The 21,406-nt window shown below is 34.1% G+C and overlaps 1 protein-coding gene across 2 annotated transcripts; it reads right to left on the bottom strand.

Annotated features, from left to right (window-relative positions):
• Positions 1-1,234: 1,234 nt before the first annotated feature.
• LOC18437587 (Cytochrome P450 superfamily protein) lies at positions 1,235-5,963 on the bottom strand. 2 transcript variants are annotated; one of them, XM_088846926.1, is made up of 3 exons: positions 4,966-5,212; positions 3,941-4,869; positions 1,235-1,816 (listed from the first exon to the last, which is right to left on the bottom strand). In XM_088846926.1, exons 1-3 carry the CDS (start codon positions 5,138-5,140, stop codon positions 1,403-1,405), a joined length of 1,518 nt encoding a protein of 505 aa, XP_088703052.1. In that variant the 5' UTR covers positions 5,141-5,212; the 3' UTR covers positions 1,235-1,402. The 2 variants fall into 2 exon arrangements, with proteins under 2 accessions (XP_088703052.1, XP_088703051.1); XM_088846925.1 differs by having other exon boundaries at positions 3,941-5,963.
• Positions 5,964-21,406: the final 15,443 nt, after the last annotated feature.

Genomic DNA, 21,406 nt, shown 5'->3' with positions numbered 1-21,406 from the left:
GGTATGTATAACTCTTAAAATAGGTGGATGAAAAAAATGGCGTTGTTCTTAAAATTTAGTGTCCAAACCTAATACTCTTATGCAATTTCTCATCAACATTAATTGCTACCAATATTTAAGCTTAGTTGTCTTCTGCCTTGTGTTCATTAGCACCCTTCTAGCAATCACAAACATATTTTATCAATGAGATACCAGTACAATGTTGAGCAATTTATTTCCATCTATTGTACAAATGCCTCTGTTTGGATGTTATCCTTTTTAGCCGTAGGAATAAAATAGCCTTATTCTACTGCTTGTCGTGCATGCGAGTTTGGCTCGCCTCCATTAAAAGTTTAAAATTTACAAAGAAAATTATATAAAAGTTGTTGCGTTAACGTACATTCGTTTTTTTTAGTAAGAAGCAACGGTTAGGCCCGAAAGCCGTTGCGCTAACGTGCAGCCGTTTTCTTGTGAGAAGCAATGGTTAGCGCGAAAGCCATTGTGCAAACACACATCCGTTTTCTTGCAATAAGCAACGGTTGAGACGAAAACTGTTGCGTGCATCCGTTAGGGATAAAACACAAAAGAATCTTTACTTGCTAACGGATGCATAACCGTTGCGCGTTATGCGTCCATTTAAAATCTGTTTGCATGGCGGCTGTTTGAAGTATGAGTTATTTGTTTTGTTAAAGATGTGCATATGGGACTTACTTATGAGTAATACAAATTCTAATAGTTCGAAACCTAAATGGTCCTATCTATCATTCCCAAGCCAAGAAAGCATGTCTTGTTTAAGCTTTTGGCTCAAAATTAGTGATAATTATAATTATTGGTATATAATCAGTCACAATTCTTATTGTGACATTGTCATATTTGTATTTTTTTTTTATTGGGTTATTATAAGATAATTATCAGTATATTCATGTATTAGAAATATATTATTTATGGTAAAAATAATTTTTATAAAATTAGCAAAAGAGAATTCAAAGTACTACATACAATATGTTAAAAACATTTCAAATAATGGATACGGTAACATCAATAATTCACGTGAATATCAACAAAAAATAACAGTAAAATATCAATTTCATAAAGAGAACATTCTACTTCCCATAAAAGAGAAACTTCTAGCTTTCAAGAAACGTTTGCCTTCCCGCAATCAAACAAGCCTTAAAAGAAGTCATACAAGAAATATGTATTTTTTTTTTTCCATTATTGCAAGGAAAGAGATCCATTTCTCAAGAAAATCCAACACTTGAGAAAAATAATTTTATTCCATATTACCTAACCTCATACATTATATCCAAGCCACTTCAATCATATACATCCCTATAACACCAGCACTAATAGATCGCCCAAAATCGTACAATTAAAAACAAAAGTGAACAACCCTGAACCCCATATTTCTACAGTGTGCTTCCAGTTATGGAGCAGCCACATTCTCTTTTATCTGAATTGGACGGCCAGGATTCTTTCTCCTTTGCAAGGTGACCCTCAAACCATGCTTCATGTACATGGTTAGGGCAAGCTTGGGCTCAACTTGGTGGCCCTCCAAAACCCTAACATGGTATTCATACAGAATGGAAGAGGCCACATATTTCATTTGATAATAAGCAAAATCTTTGCCCAAACAAAGCCTTGGGCCTCCATTAAAAGCTGTGAATTTGTAGGCTGATTCACTTGTGAATTTGCCATCTCTGAGCCACCTTTGGGGCTTGAATTTGAGGCAGTCTTCTCCCCATATGCTTTCCATGCGCCCCATTGAGTAGATGGCATAGATGACTTTTGTGCCCTTCTTCAGCTCGGTCCCATCGGGTAACACGTCGTCCTCTCTGACCTGTTGAAGAACAGTAAAACCGGAAATTATGTGAAAAATTATTTTATGCAACATAGGGCTGGCAACGGGGCGGGTCTAGGGCAAGCACCTGCCCTGGTCCGCATTGCTTTGCCCTAACAGGGTTAAAGAGGCTCTGGCCTTGACCCAGGTCTGGCTTGGCCCTACCCCACTAAATGAAAAATTAAAAAAATAAAGAAAACAGGCTGGGCTGGCCTGTCCGGCCTTGGGCCATGCCCATCCAAGCCCTTGGGGGTCACTTTTTTGTTTAATGCGACCCAAGCTTTAATGTTCAAGGGCCCATTGCAACCCTAGATGCAATGATAATGTACAAAGTTACAAACTCTCACATCACAACATCAATATCGTCTCTCAAGAAAAGCACTTATAAACGTCACATTATAAGAAAAAGCCATTCATGCAAGAATGTTGTCTCTCTCCATTTTTGACTCGTGCAATATCTAATTCTTTCTCGCAAGATAACATGCCAATGAACCTCATAGGAAACGCACATGCTCCCTCTACACTCCTACACACTTTTTCTCTCTCTTTTGAACATTAATGATCTATTTTTCTATCTTGAGAGAGAGATATTAAAGGCTTATGCAATATCAATAGTTTTTTTTTTTTTTTTATGTGAAATATGTAGCTTGAGTGTTTCATAAAGTTCGCAAGAAAAAAATTTGAACTTCGAGTTTGATCGATGAAATAAATGTAGTCACCAAATTTCACATCCAATGATCAAAATTAATTGTGACCACCTTATACTAAAGATAATGGCCTCATTGTATACTTCCATATCATTAACTTTCTTGCAAGAAAAGGATGTCCATCTACCTCATTAATAAGAAAAGCCATGAAAGAGTGACTCTCTCTTTCTCTGCTCCAACACACTTCAAAGAAGTTTGCTTGTGAAAGAACAATAATAGAAGTGGAGCACTTGTTCAAGTGCAAAATCAAAGTTCAACCAAATTAAGCTATCTCTCTCTCATGCACACGTATACACAAATAATAAAAAGGAAAGTATATAATGAGATCAGTTGCTTTTAATACAAGGTGGTCATAATTAATATTGACTATTGAATATAGAATTGGGTGGTTGCATTCATTTTATTGAGTAAGCTCAAAGTTGAAAAGAAATTTTTTCAAACTTTATGACATGCCCAAACAATCAGATTTCACATGGGACCGTTATAAATAATTGTAGCTTCTTTGTACCAATGGTACATTGTCTCATTATATATAATATCGTGATAAAATGCTCTCTTTCTCTCTTCTTGTTTTTAATTTTAAAGATAAAATCTCTTCCTCCCACCCTCTCTCTACACCTACACACCAACAAACTTAAGGTGTCAGAGCGTGAGGTCCCATAAGAGGTTGGGGCGGGGTCCACGATTATCAATATATACGTAATAAGAAAATAAACACACAACCAAGTAGGTAGGGTGCGGTTTGTATAGGCCGTAGGCCCTAAACAATTAAATTAGAGCCTACCTTCAAATAGTATCAAGAAATGTGGTTTCAATATTGGAAATTTTTGTGATAGCTTTAAAATATATTTTTATTTTTATTTATAAAGTTTAAAAAATACTGTAGATCAATAGATCTATAAAAACTTGAAAATCTTGAAAATTGATGGTCCAAAAATGCCTAACAAAATACACTATTTCCAAAACTTGAAATCCATTTTTTTCTCATGTCCATGCATCTAAATGTCGAGATGATCAATTTGAGGATGTTTGGGTATAAAAAACAACCTATTTTAATAAAAATTTTGAAGTAAGATTTAATTTGATTGTTTAGAGCTTAGGCTCTAATACAAACTTTTCCCTTTAAGGTAAGCCACGTATAACCAAAGAAAAACTTTCAGATAATCTTTGGTTAAACGTCCCTTTTAAATTAAACAAAATCTAAAAGGTCTCAAATAGTCAAATTTGTTGAAAAAATAAAACAATTATGGAAAAGTCGGGGGACTCATAGAAATAGTGTACAATAATTATTTGTTTCTAGTTGGAAGACACAGCTAACATTTCAATTTTTTTTTTTGGTGTTAAATGTGGTTTCCTTAGGTTTAGAGAGAGAAACAAAACCATTTTAGTGAGAGAAAGGTTAGAAAGAGAAACAAACCTCTTTGTGATCCACGGGCACTGAGGGGTAAAGCCGGAGAGCCTCTGACAAGGCAGCTTGCAGATACTCCATTTTTTTCACCTCCTCTGGTCTCCACTTTGGTGGTCCCTCAACCTCTCTATTTCCCAAAATGCCCCTCATCTCCTCCAAAATTTTCTCCTCTACCCCTGGATTTTGTCCCACTAACCAGAAGAACCAGGCCAGGGCCACAGATGAGGTGTCCCTTCCCGCCAAAATAAAATTTATACAAATGTCCCTCAAAAATTCTTCCGAAAATGCCCTCCCCTCCTCGTCTCTCATCCTCATAAAAACAGTCAATAAATCTGATTTTTTTCCAAAATCTGATAATAATTCTCTCTTTCTCTCTCTAATAACACCTCCAGCAAATTCGTCAACCCTCACCAGGGCTTCTCTGAGCTCTTTTTCAGAACCCAAGTTAAAAAATCTCATAATTTTCCAAAGAGAAGTGGGCATCAAAAACCTCATAACAGAGGCCTCAGTTGCCTTCTCAAAGGCGTTGGCAAAGGGTATTTCCGGTAATCTGTGGCTGAGGCAGCCGGGGTCGACCCCAAATGCGATCATACAGACGTTGTCGAACGTCAGTCTCAGGAGGACGTCCTGCAAATCGATCCCGCTGATGCGTTCACCGTAGAGTTCGAGAACCGGCAGCAGCCTCTCGTGGACGAGTCTTTCTAGCGAGTCGTGCATCAGCTGCCGGAACCTCGTCGAGTGGAACTCGATACTCGCCACCTTCCGCTGCCTCTGCCACACGTCGTCATCGGAGTTGAAGATCCCGGAGCCCAGAAGATCGCTGAGATTCTTCCGAAAGTACTCGCCCTTTGGGAAGGTAACGAATTTCGTCTTTAAAATGTGCTCGATATTTCGGGGATCCGAAGTGATAACGCAATTCAGGTTGCTAAATAACGGTCCTTTAAATACAAAAGTCCCGCCTTCTTTAATAAGGACACATGAAATCCATTCATAAATATCGTTTTTCAGGCCAAATAACAGAGAAGGGAGCATACCAAGAAGCGGCCAGGAAGCCAGGCCGCGCCGGTTTCTCGGCCTCAGTTGATGGAAAAGCACGAAGACACCGACGGCCAAGAAGACTTCCAGGACGCGAAGGTCGAGATGGGGTCGCCGGAAGATGTTTCCGGCATAAATTCCAGTCGAATTCGAGGCTAAGCGATAAGAATCCATGGTGTTTGTGTGCCGAGTGTGGGGAGGAAAGGAGCATGGCTTTGAATTATAAGCGTTTTTGTGAGTTTCTTGTCGTGGAGAGCTTTATGTAGTGGTTTCAATTTGGTGAGCTGAAATGGTGGGATTAGTGGGTTAATTAAAGGGTAATTTTTTGGTTTATTGGGTCCTTAACTACCGGTTTGGGGGTTGAGATTTGGTGGGGTTAGAGAGGGAGTTGAAGGGGCAAAATAGTAATTTTGGGGGTGAGGTTTCGTGGTGGGAGACTGGGGTTGGTTATGGCGGGTGACCTAAGTTCAACCATTAAGATTATTTGGCAAGCTTCTCCCTCTTAACTCTTTCCTAATCTTATTTCTCTCTCTCATGGTCTTGGGTTAACCTCTCTCTCCCTTGTGTATTTGTTTGTGGGTTCTCTCACATTTTTGTCTTTGGTCTTTCTCTCTCTAGCTCTAGGGTATTTCTCTCTCTCTCTCTCTGGCTCTGGGTGACCTAAGTTCTTCAACATACAGTAGTAGGCTTAGATTACTTGGCAAGCTACTATGGTTTCTCTCTAACTATTTTCTAATGTTATTTCTCTCTCTAACTATTTTCCAATGTTATTTCTCTCTCTAACTATTTTCCAATGTTATTTCTCTCTCTAACTCTCTTGATTTTGGGTTAAGCCTATCTCTCTCTTTGAGTATTTGTGGGTTCTCTCATTTTTTTCTTTGGTCTTTCTCTCTCTAGCGTTTTTGTCTTGGTGTCTTTCTCTCTTGGCACTGGGGCTACATGTAAGTCTATGTTTTAGGGTATTTTCTCTCTCTAGGCTTTTAGAGTTTAATGGAATGTGTTGTTTGTGAGGAATATTTTAAAATATTTATAGTTTCAGACTGTGTTCCCGCAGATTCCCAGTGTCCTTTGGGAAGGTAAGTTAGTTATGAAAATTAATTTCAGTGATGTCCAGGTTCCTCTAATGCGCTTTCTCTCTACACATGCCACGCTACAACATGTTTTCTCTACACACCCACGTGCCACGCTACAACATTTCTCTCCCAAGGAAAAAGTTTACATAAAGGATGCTACCTTATAATGTAGAACTACGGATGCCCCTAAAAAATCCATCGAAAAAAGTAGTTTTAATGTTGAAAGACATCATCGAGATGCATGACTATGAAAAAAAAAAAGATTTTATGTCTCAAAAATAATGTATTTTACAACATATTATCTATACCGTCCATTTTCAAGATTTTCGTATGTTTATGGATCTACTTGATTTTAATCATTTTTTATATTTAAAATTTTATAATTATATATAAAAATAGATTTTGAGATAATCCTAAAAACATTTTACATCAAAATTGTATACTATGATAAAATTTGAAGGTGCGTCTTACCTCTACCACCTACGGATGCATCCATATGCAAACTGCACCCCTCTCTAAAACACACTCTCTTAAGAATGAGGTTTCTATAAGGCCTATGAAAACAAAATAAAGCCTCACCTCAAATTCTCGTCTAGAAAGTACTATTGAGAGACTTAAATCTCTATGATGGCTGAAAAATCAATATTCAATGTTGACAATAAAATTTGAAACTAAAACAATGATAAAGATATTGCAAATCTGTGAGCTTTTATTTTTAAGGAAAAATAGATTATCTAAATTATTTGTTATAATATACATTATTTTTAGAGCTTAAAAATCCTAATTTTTTTTCATAACCATAATGTTCAAATCAAGAGGATTGATGTAAAGGTTTCCAATACTTGACTTACAATTTTTGATGAGTTATGAGATGAGGATTTACTTAATTTGATAGGACTGCAGCCCTATCAAACCATTTTCTTTTAATTCTGTGTTTTGGCTTTTAGGATAGAGTAGGCTTTAGTCACCACATTTTTTGCACCTAGGGGAAAATAGCCTAAGTCTATAAATTTTCTTGTACTATGAGAATGTGGCTTAATTCCCTCAATTCTTTCGGCTGAGAGAATGTTGCCTAGGTTTATTAGTGCTTTGACTTAGGCTGCTATAAGTTCTAGGGTTAGCTATTAAAATAGGGGATTGAAAGGAATAAATGGGATTGAAATGACTCTCACTCTTTGGATGCGACATTCAATGTTTTCATAAAATAAAACAAACTTAAAGCCTAGGATCCTATGTTTTTAAGAGGCCATTCAATTGAAAAGAAACCTAAACCACCCATTTAGACATAAATAAATATAGACAAGGAAAATAAACAAGCAAAAATGAAGGCCTTTATGGAGAAAAGCTATTAGAATTTGCCTAAAGATATTCTACTCCCTGAGAAGTATATTGTCCATTTAGTCCCTCGTGTAAAATCCCACGGAGGATTAATTTTAGGATCCTAAATTTTGGGGATATAACCTCTTTAATACATCAATTATCCTTAATAAAAAAAATCCTTATTGGACCCTCTAAACCCTTGAAATTTTTTTTTTTTTTTCTCAAGATTGAATGGAAAGCATCTATTTTTTAGAGGGTGAGATCTAGACGTTAGAAATAGAATACTGAAATTTCAAATATTTTTCTTTCGAGAATAATCATCTACAGATTCATGAGTGGTTTCTAAAATTTCAGATTGAAAAAAATCCTAGTAATTCTTTTGAACCTGGGAATAGAAGCAAACTATCCTTCCGAGGTAGCATAGCATACCATACCGGCTCATAGAATTTTGGGCAAAACGAAATACTGTGTCAGCCATGAGACAATTGTTTATGTTATGTGGGAAAGAGAGATTTGTTATTAAGCAAAATAAGAAATTCTTTTATATCAAAAAAAAGGAAAAAAAAGAAAAAGAAAGGCACATGATTAATCATACCCAAGGTTCTTAATCCATTCTTTTTTTCTGAGATTCAAAATCACGGTGATTGGAATGATAAACATGTGAAATTTTGGGTCCTCAATCCGTGAGTGAAACATCCTCCCTCTTCTGAGTTTCTGAGTTGACTGCTTCTCAAGGCTCAGATACTTAGACCACATAACTCAATCCTTGAAAAACCTTTGCAAATTGTCACTGCAACTGAGCTATATTGTGGAAATTTGAGCCTTAAAATTTGCATAGGAAGATTAACCGTATAATCTTATACTTAGGCTTTAATTGTACCCCAAAGCCAACTTCTATCCAAATTATCATCATCCGACCTTTATCCAAAAAATCAATTTGATTGTAAAGTCGATGTCATCGTATACTGTTGATCTCCCCTCTAATAGGGCTTGCTATTCTGAAAATTTAGGGCGTAGGCACAAAATGTGGTCCAAAGGCCAGGCCCTGCAATTGAGTGCTAGGCCCACAGGGCCGAGCTAAGGGTCTACTCAGTGTTATTGAATTCGCTTCACTTCGGCCAAAGAGGTTGAAGCTTTTAGACTTTAGGCCTAAAAAGAAGCGGAGCGAATATTGGTGTTACTATTTTGGTCAAATTTAGGCCGCTTTGGTCAAATTCGGGTCTGCTTTGGGTGGATTCGGCCTTTGCTTCGGTCTTTTTGGTCAAAACAAAGGCATATCTATATAATTTATTTATTTTTTGAAATTTTTTTGAATTTTACATTATTTTTTGTATTTTTATATAAGAAAAAATTTATATAGAGCCGATGCTCTAAACGATCACATCAGAGCCCACTTTGAAAATTTCACTAGAAGATATTGTTTTGATGCCCAAATATCCTCAAATTGATCATCTGGACGTCAATATGCATGGACATGAGAAGAAAAAATGGATTTCAAGTTTTGAAAATAGTGCATATTGTAATGTAATTTTGGATCGTCAATTTTCAAGATTTTCAAATTTTTATAGATTTGCTTGAGTTATATTATTTTTGAAGAAATTTTATAATTAAAGGTTAAAATATATTTTGTGGCTATCGTAAAGATTTCTTGTATTGAAAGCACATTTTTCGACATTATTTGAAGGTGCGCTCTACTTTGATTATTTAGAGCCTTGGTTTTATACAAACATCACCTTTTTATATATAAATGTTTAATTTATTTATATTAAATTAAAAAAAACCGAAGCCTTCCCTCAAATCCGTTGGAGTATCAAATTGCTTCATTTTTCTCACCAAACTAAAAAAAGACTCCGAAGCAAATCTAACAATATTGAGTCTACTCTCTTTTCCCCTTTTTTTTTTTTTTACTTGTTTTAAGCCCGAATCGACTTGAACAAGACAAGGGTTAAGCTTGGGCAGCCCTGTAGGGACTTGTACGGGGGTACGGCCATGGCTGGCCTGCCCCAAGCCTAGTCTCAATCCGAGGTAGCTAACATGGGTAGTTGGTTAACACCAACCCCAAGTCAATGTATTTAGGTTTCCTACCTCTAACATTAATGATGTTAAAAAATTTATTCATAGTCAAGTTTTTTACGCCAGTAAAAAGACGCGTATGTTTAGCGGCCACATATAAGTCAAATTATATTCGGCAAGCTATCTATGCTTCTCCGCATCATAGAAGTTCTATCCTCCCTGTATCCCACGGTCCATTTTGAAAGGAGGGTTAAAAAGCGCCGGTTGTGAAGAGGAGAAAGTGCCAGGGCAGTTGGGTTGTGTGCAGCGTCGGCTATGTCTCTGACATACATGAGTTGAGTATGTCACTTGTTGAATACATGTTATTTGAATTCCTTTTATTGAGATTTTGAAGTTCTTTGGCACCACTTAGACAGCTACCCCACCTTCAGGATTACTTAAGCTTCCGCAATGTCACATCTCTATACTATTTTATTTTTAATTTTTTTTATATAAACTATTTTGACACCAAATTTTGGACGTCCACTCCGCTATTAAACTTGCGCTAGCAAAAAATATAAAAAAAATATTTTCAACAAAATAAAATGATCAAAACACCATTTGAAAGTTTCAAGGGATATTTTGATCATTATATTTTATCAAAGAATTATTTTTAATATTTTTATAGGTGTGCCCCAATGAGAAGATGGCACGCACCAAATTTCATATTCATACAATTTGTATAAGAAAAACTAAAAATAAAATACTTTGAGAGGTCAGATCTAAGTTCGAATGGCGAGTGGCTCTCTTGATCAAAATTGGACGGCTGGATGGTAGGAGGAGGATAGAACTTCTATGTTGTAGGGAAAGCATAGAAACGTTTCCCAATTATATTTACCTTATGAAGAAAAAAATATTCACAAAAAGATAATAAGTTATCCTCAAAACATCAAATATGTTATAAATTATCTTATAATTTTTTGGTAATTTTACTTCTAAAAAATGAGCCTTTCTAGAATCATGATAGACAGGGCAATTTAGATGTATCCCTAATTACATATGATAGACACGTAGGTTGCTTCTAGCCGTTCGATCTAGATAGATGGTTGGATCAGTGTGTGCAAAATCGAACTAAAAGGGTTAACCAAACAAGAGGGTAAGAGTGGTTAGAATCGGAACCGGACTAACCGGGGTGGTTAACCAGACTAACTGATAAAGTAGATTTTTTTTTTTTAAAAGAAAGGTCAAAACCCTCAAAAAAAAATTAAAAAAATAGAAAAACTTAGATTAAGTGTATAATATCTTATTAAGTACATTTATCTTACAACAAAAGTAAAACAAATTTTTATATAAATTAATATTGAATACTATGGTTCTGTACATGATCCCAAACAAATCACATAAATCTTTTTGTTTCCAAGAATGAAGCCTGATAATAATTTTACAACACCTTACCACAAATGTATTACCCCAGTATAAATATGTACTCAGGTGTTGCAGAAACATTACATTTGTCTATGCTTATTATTAAAAAAATAAGCACACATATGTTTACGCACTCCAGTTTCAAGTTTTGTAACACTTCAAGATACTGCTATTCAGAATTAAAAACAATGGAAAAGAAATTGATCCAACAACTTTTACATGTCCTTCTAGAAATGCATCTGTAGAAGACACGATGTCACAAGAGAGAGAGACCGATACATATAGGTTTTGTCATATTAATAAAAACAACATATTTTTATCAAAATAAATAATTTTATCAAAAAAATTTAATTTATTAAGAAAAATTGAAAAACGCTTTCCGTATTCATAAAAATAATAATTTTATTAAGCAAAATATTTTTTTTTTAAACATTGATTTATCAAAAACTTCTAAAATTGAGCAATATTTCAAGCAAGAAACGACCCTAAATGTTAAGTTAATCGAACATATCAATACACAAGCCTTGTAAAGGCTTCGATCATCCTTTCAAATACACCAAAAATCATAAAAAGTATTTGGTATTTTTTATTTAATTGAAAAAATTATGGAAATTTATGTACCCTCAAATGAATAAGGCACACATTTTGGTGTTGCACACCAGTTTGAACGTGGGCTCCTTCAAAATTTTATCTTAAAGATGAAATTTGGATCTAAAATTTTACATATTTAAAACTTGACTCCTATGATCATGAATTTAATCCTGAACAAAGTAATTTTAATAATTTTTTATTATTATTTCATAAGATATACCACAGCGAAATGGAACTTAAAAAGACCACGATACTTTCTAAGGTGACTTGGTCTTTTTAATTGACGTTTTTATTATAAAAGAAGTTTATATAAAGGCGAGGTTCTAAACAGTCATTTCAAGGTGCACCTAAAAGTTCCATTAAAGAAAGTTTTTTTGACACCCAAAAATCTTCAAATCAATCATCTCGACCTCACGATGTATGGACAAGAGAAAAAATGGAGCATTTTCTAGACCGTTACTTTTCAAAAAAAATAAATGTTCCTAGATCTACTCCATCTCTACTATTTTTGAAGCTTTAAATTTTATAATTAAAGATAGAAATAATTTTTCAGGCTATCAAAAAAATTGTCAGTAATAAAACAACATCTTTCAATATTATTTGAAGGTATGCTTTACTTGTTTAAGACCTCATCCTTGTACAAGCCCCACCCTTTTTATTATTATATGCTTTCTATTATTAAAATATTAAAATGGTCAGCAAACAATCGTTCACACGACAAAGTAACTTTATAGAATGTTCCTTTTTCTCTTGTCAAAATAATAATAGAATGTCCTTTTTTCCCATGCATCTCACAAGTTTGCGGCATAACTTTGGGGACCAAAATTCGAATGGATAATTATGGCAAAAGAAACATTAAAAAAAAAAAAATTTATTGCAAAAGATTTCTTAGTCTCGTGGGAGTACATGATCATCTACTCTTTCATAGAAATCTAATGCTGGGAATACTTTTTTAGATCCTAAATTTCAGGGATGTAATTTAAGCGACACCTTATGTGGGCTTAAAAAATATGGGCAAGCTTTCTATGATTCCTCTACAACATAAAACTTATATACTTCCTTTTATCTAACCGTCCATTCCGAATAGAGGGCTAAGATTACCCCAATTACAATGTCATGTCTTTACACTATTTTATTTTGATTTTTTTCTATAAACTATTTTGACACCAAATTTTGGACGTCCAATCCTCTATTAAACTTGCACGAGCTAAAAATATAAAAAAAAATATTTCCAATAGAATAAAATGATCAAAATACCCTTGAAAGATTCAATGGATATTTTGGTTATTATATTTTATCGAAAAATTATTTTTAATATTTTAATAGGTGCGCCCCAAGGAGAAGACGGCACGTACCAAATTTTATATTCATACAATTTGTATAAAAAAAACTAAATATAAAATACTTTGAGACATTGGATCTAAAATCAAACGATAAGTGGCTCTCTTGATCAAAATTAGTCGGCTAGATGTTAGGGGAAGGATAGCTCTTCTATGATGTAGGGAAAGTATAGAAACCTTTCCCAAAAAATATTAACCTCCTAATATTACACTTGAGCAATCCAATATTTGGAGGGAAATATCTAAATGTTAAGAACTCAAAATTCTTTTTTTTTTTTTATCTATTGATATTTGGATGGATACTAAAAGGTTAACTTGTAAAGTTCAACCCCCTAGGTTGGGTGGTGGACCCGATTCATGTCTCTGTTGGGTTTAGGTGCACTTGCTCTGGCGTGGACGTAGACTTGGGTCGGGTTCAGATCCAGCTTAGACCTTATCAGTTCGGGTCGGGTTGGCATCGACTTCTACGAAACTGGTATATCCCCACATACTTTTTATTACATCATAAACATTGCTACTGTTTTATATCCCCGCATACTTTTTATTTAAATCATAAACATTGCTACTGCTTTCGTTTGCATCCACCACCTGGGTGAAATTTTTAGGTCAGTTTCCATGGAAATATCCCTCTTAGTCAAATACTAAAAAAATTAAGTTTAAAGTTGGTTCGACATTGGGGAAAGTTCATGCGGCCGAGGTTGATTCAACCCCGCAAAAGTCTAACTGACCTTAAACCTTTTTTTTAAAAAAAAACTGAGAGGGGTATTTCATCCAAATTGACTTAAAAAATTTACTAACAGGATCAATACAAAAGAAAATAATAATAATGTTTATGTGAATAAAAAAAGTATTGAGGGATCAATATATAGATAATTAAGTGAAGGGGTATTATGTAAGTTTTCCTAAATTATTCGTATTGCTTATATATACATAAAATTATATGTTTAATATTTTTTTTGTTATGTATATCCCAATCTAGACCGATTTGATGGGTTGGGTCAAAATCCCATGACTTGGACTTAAACCAGGTCTCTGTCTCACCCCAACTTAGTCAGGTTGGATCTGGGTTGTGGTTGATGTGGACTCAAACTAGCCCATTTACATCCGTACCTGTAACATATTATTTAGAGCATCCATTTTCAAGAGTCTGCAATATATTTAAAGCTTTAAATTTCATAAGTAGAAGTGAAAATAATTTTTTAAAAACCATTATATAGACATTAAAGCGCGGCCAAGTTGGAGGTGTAGCGCTATTTTTTTTTCAAAAGGATACCACCTCACATAAACTACACCAGCAAGAATTAGGCCAAGACCAACACCATATTCTAGAAATTTGATCTCATTTATTTTAAGAAAACTTGGGGGTTTCCTCACAAAAATGGTCTCAAACCTCGGTTAGTTACTATTAAAGTTTGAGTGGCTAATGATCTCAACAAAATAAATAAATTGAAACTATAGTCTTTTGAGAAATGAAATACGCTCAATAAATAGTCAAACTGAGTAAATGGAAAAGACCAATGTTTTGCTAATTGCAATAATGGTAAGTAGAGTCATACTTGGTTAGGGCAAGGGTCCACTGTATGACCCGGCCACAAAAAATTAGGGCTTATGCCACAAAATGTGGCTTGAAGCCAAGCTATTATTACTACCCAAGGCCCGATTGGGCCAGGGCAGGGCCAAGATAGGGCTGACCTAGCCCAACCCCATGTTTTCCTTACCTTTTATCATTCTTTTTTTGAGTTTATTATAACCAACTTAGCCTAGCTTAGCTACATCAGGGCCTCTTTGGCACGATCAGATTGAGGCCACGGCTAGCCCAGCCCAAGCCTAGTCAGTTGCCAAGCCTACTGTACCTGCATTCTCAAGCAATTGTTGACACGAGCGCCCCGAATGCCAGGTAAATATAAGCCTTTTTATTCCAGTAAGACATTCAAATGAGGCTTGTGTCTATTAACTACTAAATATTGGAAAGTCAATGTGCTCTTTAGTTTTATGGTATCATAGAGAAAGGGGCTGGGTCGTAGTGGTAGCATCCTCACACCTTGGTCACTATGTTGTGGTACCTATTTCCACTGACACCACTCCACTAACAATTTCAAAAAACTAACTCCTAATCTATTTGAAAAAATAGCTAGGGGGCCTTGAAGAATGTGAGAGAGATAGGAACTCTTTGAGAAAATAATTGTGCTCCACACAAATTTTGTGGTGGTTCTTTCATTGTATATATAATGATAATAGAATGGTGCAATATACGCTTTCCTATTTTATTACATGCAATATACATTTTCCTATCTTGTTACATTCTCCCCTCAAAAGGAAATGGCAATATACTTTCCTATCTAGTTTGAATGGTGTTTCTATTATTACTCCCCCTCAAACTCGATTAAGGAAGCATTTGAAGCTCGAGTTTGAAGCAAAGATCTTGAAAAAAATCTCGTAGCAAAGGATTGGTGAAGATATCAGCTACTTGATTGCTGGAGGAAACAAATCGAGTAATAAGTAACCAAGAGCAACCTTTTCACTCACAAAATAATAGTCTAACTCAATGTGCTTTGTCCGGACTTGAAAATCATGATTAATTGTTATATAGAGAGCACTAATATTGTCAAAAAGCAATGTTGGTGGATGAGAAACAGGTACCCCAATATCCCGAAAAATAAAAGAAATGCATGTCAATTATGCAATAGTGGATGTTATAGATCGGTATTATGCTTCAACACTTAAATGAGCCACATTTGATTGTTTCTTAGCACTCCAAGGTATGCAGTTGGAACCAAGATATGTACAAAAACCAGTGGTTGAACAGCGAGTGTTTTGACATCTAGCCCAGTCTGCATCAAATAAAGAATGCAACTCAAGGGAACTAGCAGATAAAATTCTTATACTGCAAGACTGTGTACCACAAGATAACGAAGAATCCGCTTCACTGCCTGAAAATGTGCAATTGTAAGAGCATGCGTAAATTGACATACGGTATTGATACTATAGGAAAGGTTAGGCCGTATTATAGTAATGTATTGCAGTGCACCAACAATGCTCCAATAAAGGGATTGATCAAGAAATGGATCCAAAATCTCATGAATATTATTCTTCATTGTCACTGGTGTTGAAATAGATTTGGCACCAAGCATTTGAGCACGATTAAGAATATCCGAATTATCACCAGTTGAGAAATGGTATTTAAGCACCAAGATCTTTCATTGCAAATTTCCTTTCAAGTTGAGAAATGAACAATTCGAGTATATCAGAATTATCACCAGTAACAATAACATCATCAACATAAAGGAGAAAGAGAATAATGCCTTCAATCGTACAAGAAACAAATAGAGATGAATCAGCTATGCTATAATAAAATCCCAATGATAATAAATAGTGGTGCTTGCTTGAGACCATACAAATTTACAAACATGATTTGGATATTTTAAGCTCACAATTCCTGAAGGTTGTTCTATAAATATAGGTTCCTTAAGAAAGCCATGCAGGAAAGCATTTTTCACATCAAGCTATTTGATAGGTCAGTGGCGCACAATAGCTATGGTGAGCACAATACAAATACTAGCAGGATTATCAACGTGACTAAATATTCAGAGAAATAAATTCTAGCAACCTGATTGTATCCTTTAATAACTAGTATGTCTTTAATTCTCTCTACACTACCATAAAAAGTTAATTTAGTCTTATAGACCCAACGATAACTAACAATATCAATACCTGAAAGACATGGAACTAGCTCCCAAGTTGAATTACTATATAGGGCTTTAATTTCTTCTTCCATTACATGATGCTAACCTGAATGACCAAAAGCAAACTTAATGGTTTTAGGTTCAGACAGGTTTTAGATTCAGAACGGATAGCTTCAAAAATAGAAGTACTTGATATTGCTGCCATAGATGGGAGAGTTTGAGGTCTTCGAGTACCATCTTGAGATCTTGCGACCATGCGATGACGAGAATGCTCAAAGGCAGGCAAAAAATTAGATTGGTTGGTTTTTTGTGTGGTAGCATTTTCATCACCAGATTGTGCGTTACATCATCCTGGACATCTTGGATTAGTGTTGTTGTGGTCACATCATCTTCTATAAGAGAAATTGAAGAGTTATCATTGATGATGAGAAAAGCAAGACTTGAGAGATCAGATACATCAAGGGCATCCCATATGGGTAGTATATGTGGAGGTAATGTATCAAAAGATGAAGGAGTACGTGTGTCAAGCTCATAACACTCTGATCATTTTGCATAGGTGGAGAGCTCTCCATGAACCTGAGCACTTTCAAACAAAGAATTGGAGTTAGCATAAAGATAGATATTTTCATCAACTACAACATGTCTAGAGATATAAACTCATCTTGTGGGTGGATGCAGACATCTGTAACCATTATGCAGAATACTGTAACCCAAAATATGCATGGAAGAGAACGATGAGATAATTTATTCGCAACACAGTCTCGAAGGTACAGAAAATACCGACAACCAAAAGCCCAGAGTGAATAATAGTCTGATAAGCGGTCAAACAACAAAGAATATGGTGAATCCATAAGCAAGTTGGTCAAGGGAATCCTGTTTATTACAAAGACTGCGGTATGGAAAACTTCAACCCAAAATCGTTTATGAATTCCGACATGAAACATCATTGTAAGACCTAATTCTACTATATTTCTATGTTATGCTCATATACTTTCCTATCTAATTCCAATTGTGTTTCTATTATTAGGCATGTTTCCCCACTGAATTGCCCAATAAAAAACAAAAAAAGTTTATTGTATCATGATCCATCTTTGCTCATCTCATCCATTCCATTGCTGATGGATAGTTGAATGAAGATAATTATCCTGTTAAGTTTGTCGAGACTAAGACTAGCCAAAAGAATGCTCATATGCTCCTTTGAGAGCCCACAAGAAAGAAAAGAAAAGAAAAAAAAAAAAAAAGAAGAGGAAGAGGGAATTGCACATGAAGAAAGAAAAGAAAAGAAAAAAAAAAAAGAAGAGGAAGAGGGAATTGCACATGAAGATTGAAAGTAGGGAAATAAAACCAACAATAGAAAAAAGATGATAAAAAGAAAGAAGAATGGAAGAAGGGAGAAGCATAAGAAAGGAGGAGGAGGAGAATCAAAAAGAAAAAATCAAGAGGAAAGGAGGACAAAGACAGAAAAAACAAATCAAAAGAACAAAAAAAAAAAAAAAAATTAAGAGAGAAAAACGAACACGCTATCGTAACCGAGCAGAGTAAATGCAGTGCCTCCCTCTGCTTATACCTCTATGTTAATATTTCACCATTTCTACATATTTATACTCTATGCTACGCCTCAAAAATTTTGCAAGCTATCATAGGTATTTCTAACACCAAAATTGTAATTTCTAGTAGGGTTTTGAGGTGCTATTGTCCTAAATATCATAAACTTGGACATGCAGCTTGATGGGATTTTGGTTGGTAGAGAAGACAATTTTTTTTGGATTTTTTAAAAAATATATATCTAATATGGTAGTTTTATCTGAAATATGAATTGTTGTATTAGTTTTGGATGAAGCTACAAAAATTGCCATGTATAATGAATAGTAATATAGGTGGTATCTCAGTCATAAAATTTTCATTAGACGGTTCAAAATACATGGTACTATCTAAATTTTAATATTTTATTTTTTAGAAATAAGAATGAGATGAAATTTTGGCTATATATATTTGACATCATCATGCCCCATATATAAATAAAAACAAAATACTTTCAATAATTTCAAATAACCAAATTACCCCCATGCTCAAATTTCATCACGATCAGATATCTATAAAAATAAATAAAATTTAGATAGTGATATGCATTTTGAACCACCCAATATGATGATTGAAATTCTACCCATATTACTATTTATTACATGTGCCTCGCTAGTTTTTTCCATTAATTATATTTACAAAATTGAGGTTATTTGGTCATTAATCACTCTCATTTTGGAGATTTTATTAAATTACATCAAATTTATTGATTATTTAACTTTTTACTTTTTCACTTATTCCAACTTCCAATAATTTTTATTTTAAACGGATTTTTGAAATTAAATAAACATTAGATAAAATATTACATCAGTTACATTTTTACAAAGGGACTGGAAAAGTCCCCTCTTTTTTTCTTGTATCAAAAGGCTAGGACAAGTATAAATGAGGCTATTATTGTCATTTGACAATTATTTGGAAAAGGAGTACGTACGACACATTGATTCCAGCCACGACTCTGACAATAAATGTTGCAGGGATGGTGATTCGAATTTCTTTTGTCTCTCAAAACAATTTATTGGGAAACCAAAATACCCCTATTATCTCATAAAATTGCACTACCATACCTAAGATGTAGACTACACTACGTTTAGAATTGAAGATACTGTCTGTAAGGACCTTCTCACCTTCTACCAAATAAATTTTTTTTTGCTATTATTATTTTCTAAAATAATTTTGGCTTTTATTAATGGAAAAGCATTCCTAAGATTGTATACTTTTGGAATAGAGTCGCCTCATTCACTCCTAATCATTATATGTGAAATATGAGTACTTGAGAGTATGTTATTTGCTGCATTTAAAGTTTGAAAAAAATAAATGAAGACTTTTGTATCATTTTCAGTATTTTATGTTACTATAAATTAAAAATTGAAAGTATATAATAAGATTTATTATTTTTAATAAAAAGACTTCACAATCACCACTACTAACTGTTACATGTAAAATCAAATAATTAGGGATATGCATCTTTGCACATAAAATTTGAAAAAACTTTTCTTTAAATATGTGCAAAAGTTTTTAATGTATGAGGATTAAGGGTAGCTACACCTCCTTTTAGTAAAGGTAAATACTATTATACAATCCCTCAAAAGATATATTGAAAATAACTTTAATTTCTTGTATAGAAAACAATTCATATCCATGCCTAATGGTCCAAAAGGGACATATTATGAAATTAAACAGATTTGGATGGGTTGTCTAAATTATTGGACCCTTTGTCTATTTCCAGGAGGGAAAAAATTTGTTTGAGATTGCCACTTTATATTATAGAAATAGAAAAAGTTTATATATAGCCGAGGTTCTAAACAATCAATCAAATTAGAGTCCACCCCAAAAAATTCATGGCAAGGGGTTGTTTTGATGCTCAAATATCTTCAGCATCAAGATGCATGGACATGAGAAAAAAATGGATTTCAAGTTTTGAAAATAGTGCATATTATAATTTTTGGATCATAAAATTTTAAGCTTTTCAAGTTTTCATTAAATCTATTTGATCTACACCGTTTTTGAAGCTTTAAATTTTACAATTAAAGATGAAACTATATTTTAAGGCTATCACAAAGATTTCCAGTATTGAAATCATATTCTCGATACTATTTGAAGGTGTGTATTACTTTGATTATTTAGAGCCTCGGCTCTATACAAACCTCACCCTATAGAAATAAGATGCACCTAAAAAATAAAATTATGTTTTGTAAGTTTAAGAACTTTCAAATTAACAACAATGTATATGGATATAAAGAAAAAAAGAATTTCAAACCATGAACATACTACCTATAGTGACAAATTACGTAGACTATCTATTTTCAAGGCGTTTGTAGATTTGCTCAATTTGAACAGTCAGGAATTTTAAGTTTTATAACTAAGGTTAGAACTTCAAGTTTCAAGCATTATGAGGTTTTCAATACCCGAACTACTCCTCTTAACAAAATTTAGTAGGTAAGGTCTATATAGGGTATCAATTGTATACTATTGAAATAAGGTGCACCGCAAAACTATGTTGAAAATGCCGTTTCAATGCCACAAAGAGTGATGATATGAAAATACATTGTTGCCCCTAATTATAAAATTTAAAGGTTTAGAAATAGTGACGATAAAACAGATCTAAGGACACTTGAAAATCTCAAAAAATGAACAGTCCAGATAATGTGTAATTAGATGAACTATTTTTGGGACTAGAAATCTTTTTTTTTTCATGTCTATAAATCTCGAGGTCGATAAGGTTTTTTAGGTGCACCTTCCTGGTACATTATAAGGTTTGGCACCTTATATAAAGGTGCTCACCTTATACAAACCTTTTCCCCATAATTTCATTAAAGCCAGTACCAAAAGTATATTGTGCCTTATTTATTATTGGGAAAATATCATATTATCTCTTATTTTTAACTTCTATATCTCATCAGATTCAAGAATTAGAAATATTACTTATAAGCAACAGGACTCCATCTTTTCTATCTTCCAACCCCTTAATTCTTTTTGACCATGTATTATTAGCCTGAACAACTTATGAAATAGCTATATCTCTCTTTCACGTCATCGTTTCTCTCTTAAAACTCTATCTCTCTAAAACACCATCTCTCTCTCACATCGCCTTTTTCTCTCTCAAAACTCTATCTTTTTCTCTCTAAAACTTCATCTCTCTCTAAAACTTCATCTCTCTCTAAAACCCAAACTCCATCTCTCTCGTACATAAAAGGTGTGCTCGTGTTCGAGCTCAAGCTAAATCCTTTAGTCGGTAAATTCACCGAAAAGTAAAGAAAGAGATAGAGTTTTAGAGAGTGATGAAATTTTAACAAAGTGTTATTTTACTGTTTGTTTAGATAAAAAATTTACGACAAAAAATATCTAGGGGTTGTAAAATAAAAAAGATGAAGATTTTTTATATACAAGTAATATTTTTAGTTCGAGTCTTGTGAGATATAGGACTTAAGAGCACAC

This window comes from Amborella trichopoda, chromosome 9 (genome assembly GCF_054954075.1).
Source record: "Amborella trichopoda isolate Santa Cruz 75 chromosome 9, AtrichopodaSantaCruz75HAP2 v2.0, whole genome shotgun sequence".
NCBI classification, from domain to species: domain Eukaryota; kingdom Viridiplantae; phylum Streptophyta; class Magnoliopsida; order Amborellales; family Amborellaceae; genus Amborella; species Amborella trichopoda.
The sequence above is the reverse complement of the archived record's forward strand: the minus strand, read 5'-3'. Positions and strand labels throughout refer to the sequence as shown.

Bases quoted from the DNA above. Each gene is read 5' to 3' on its own strand.
- LOC18437587 (XM_088846925.1), bottom strand. From the start codon at position 5,140: ATGGATTCTTATCGCTTAGCCTCGAATTCGACTGGAATTTATGCCGGA. The intron at 1,817-3,940 runs GTTTGTTTCTCT...GTTCTTCAACAG, and splicing joins TGCCCGTGGATCACAAAGAG to GTCAGAGAGGACGACGTGTT.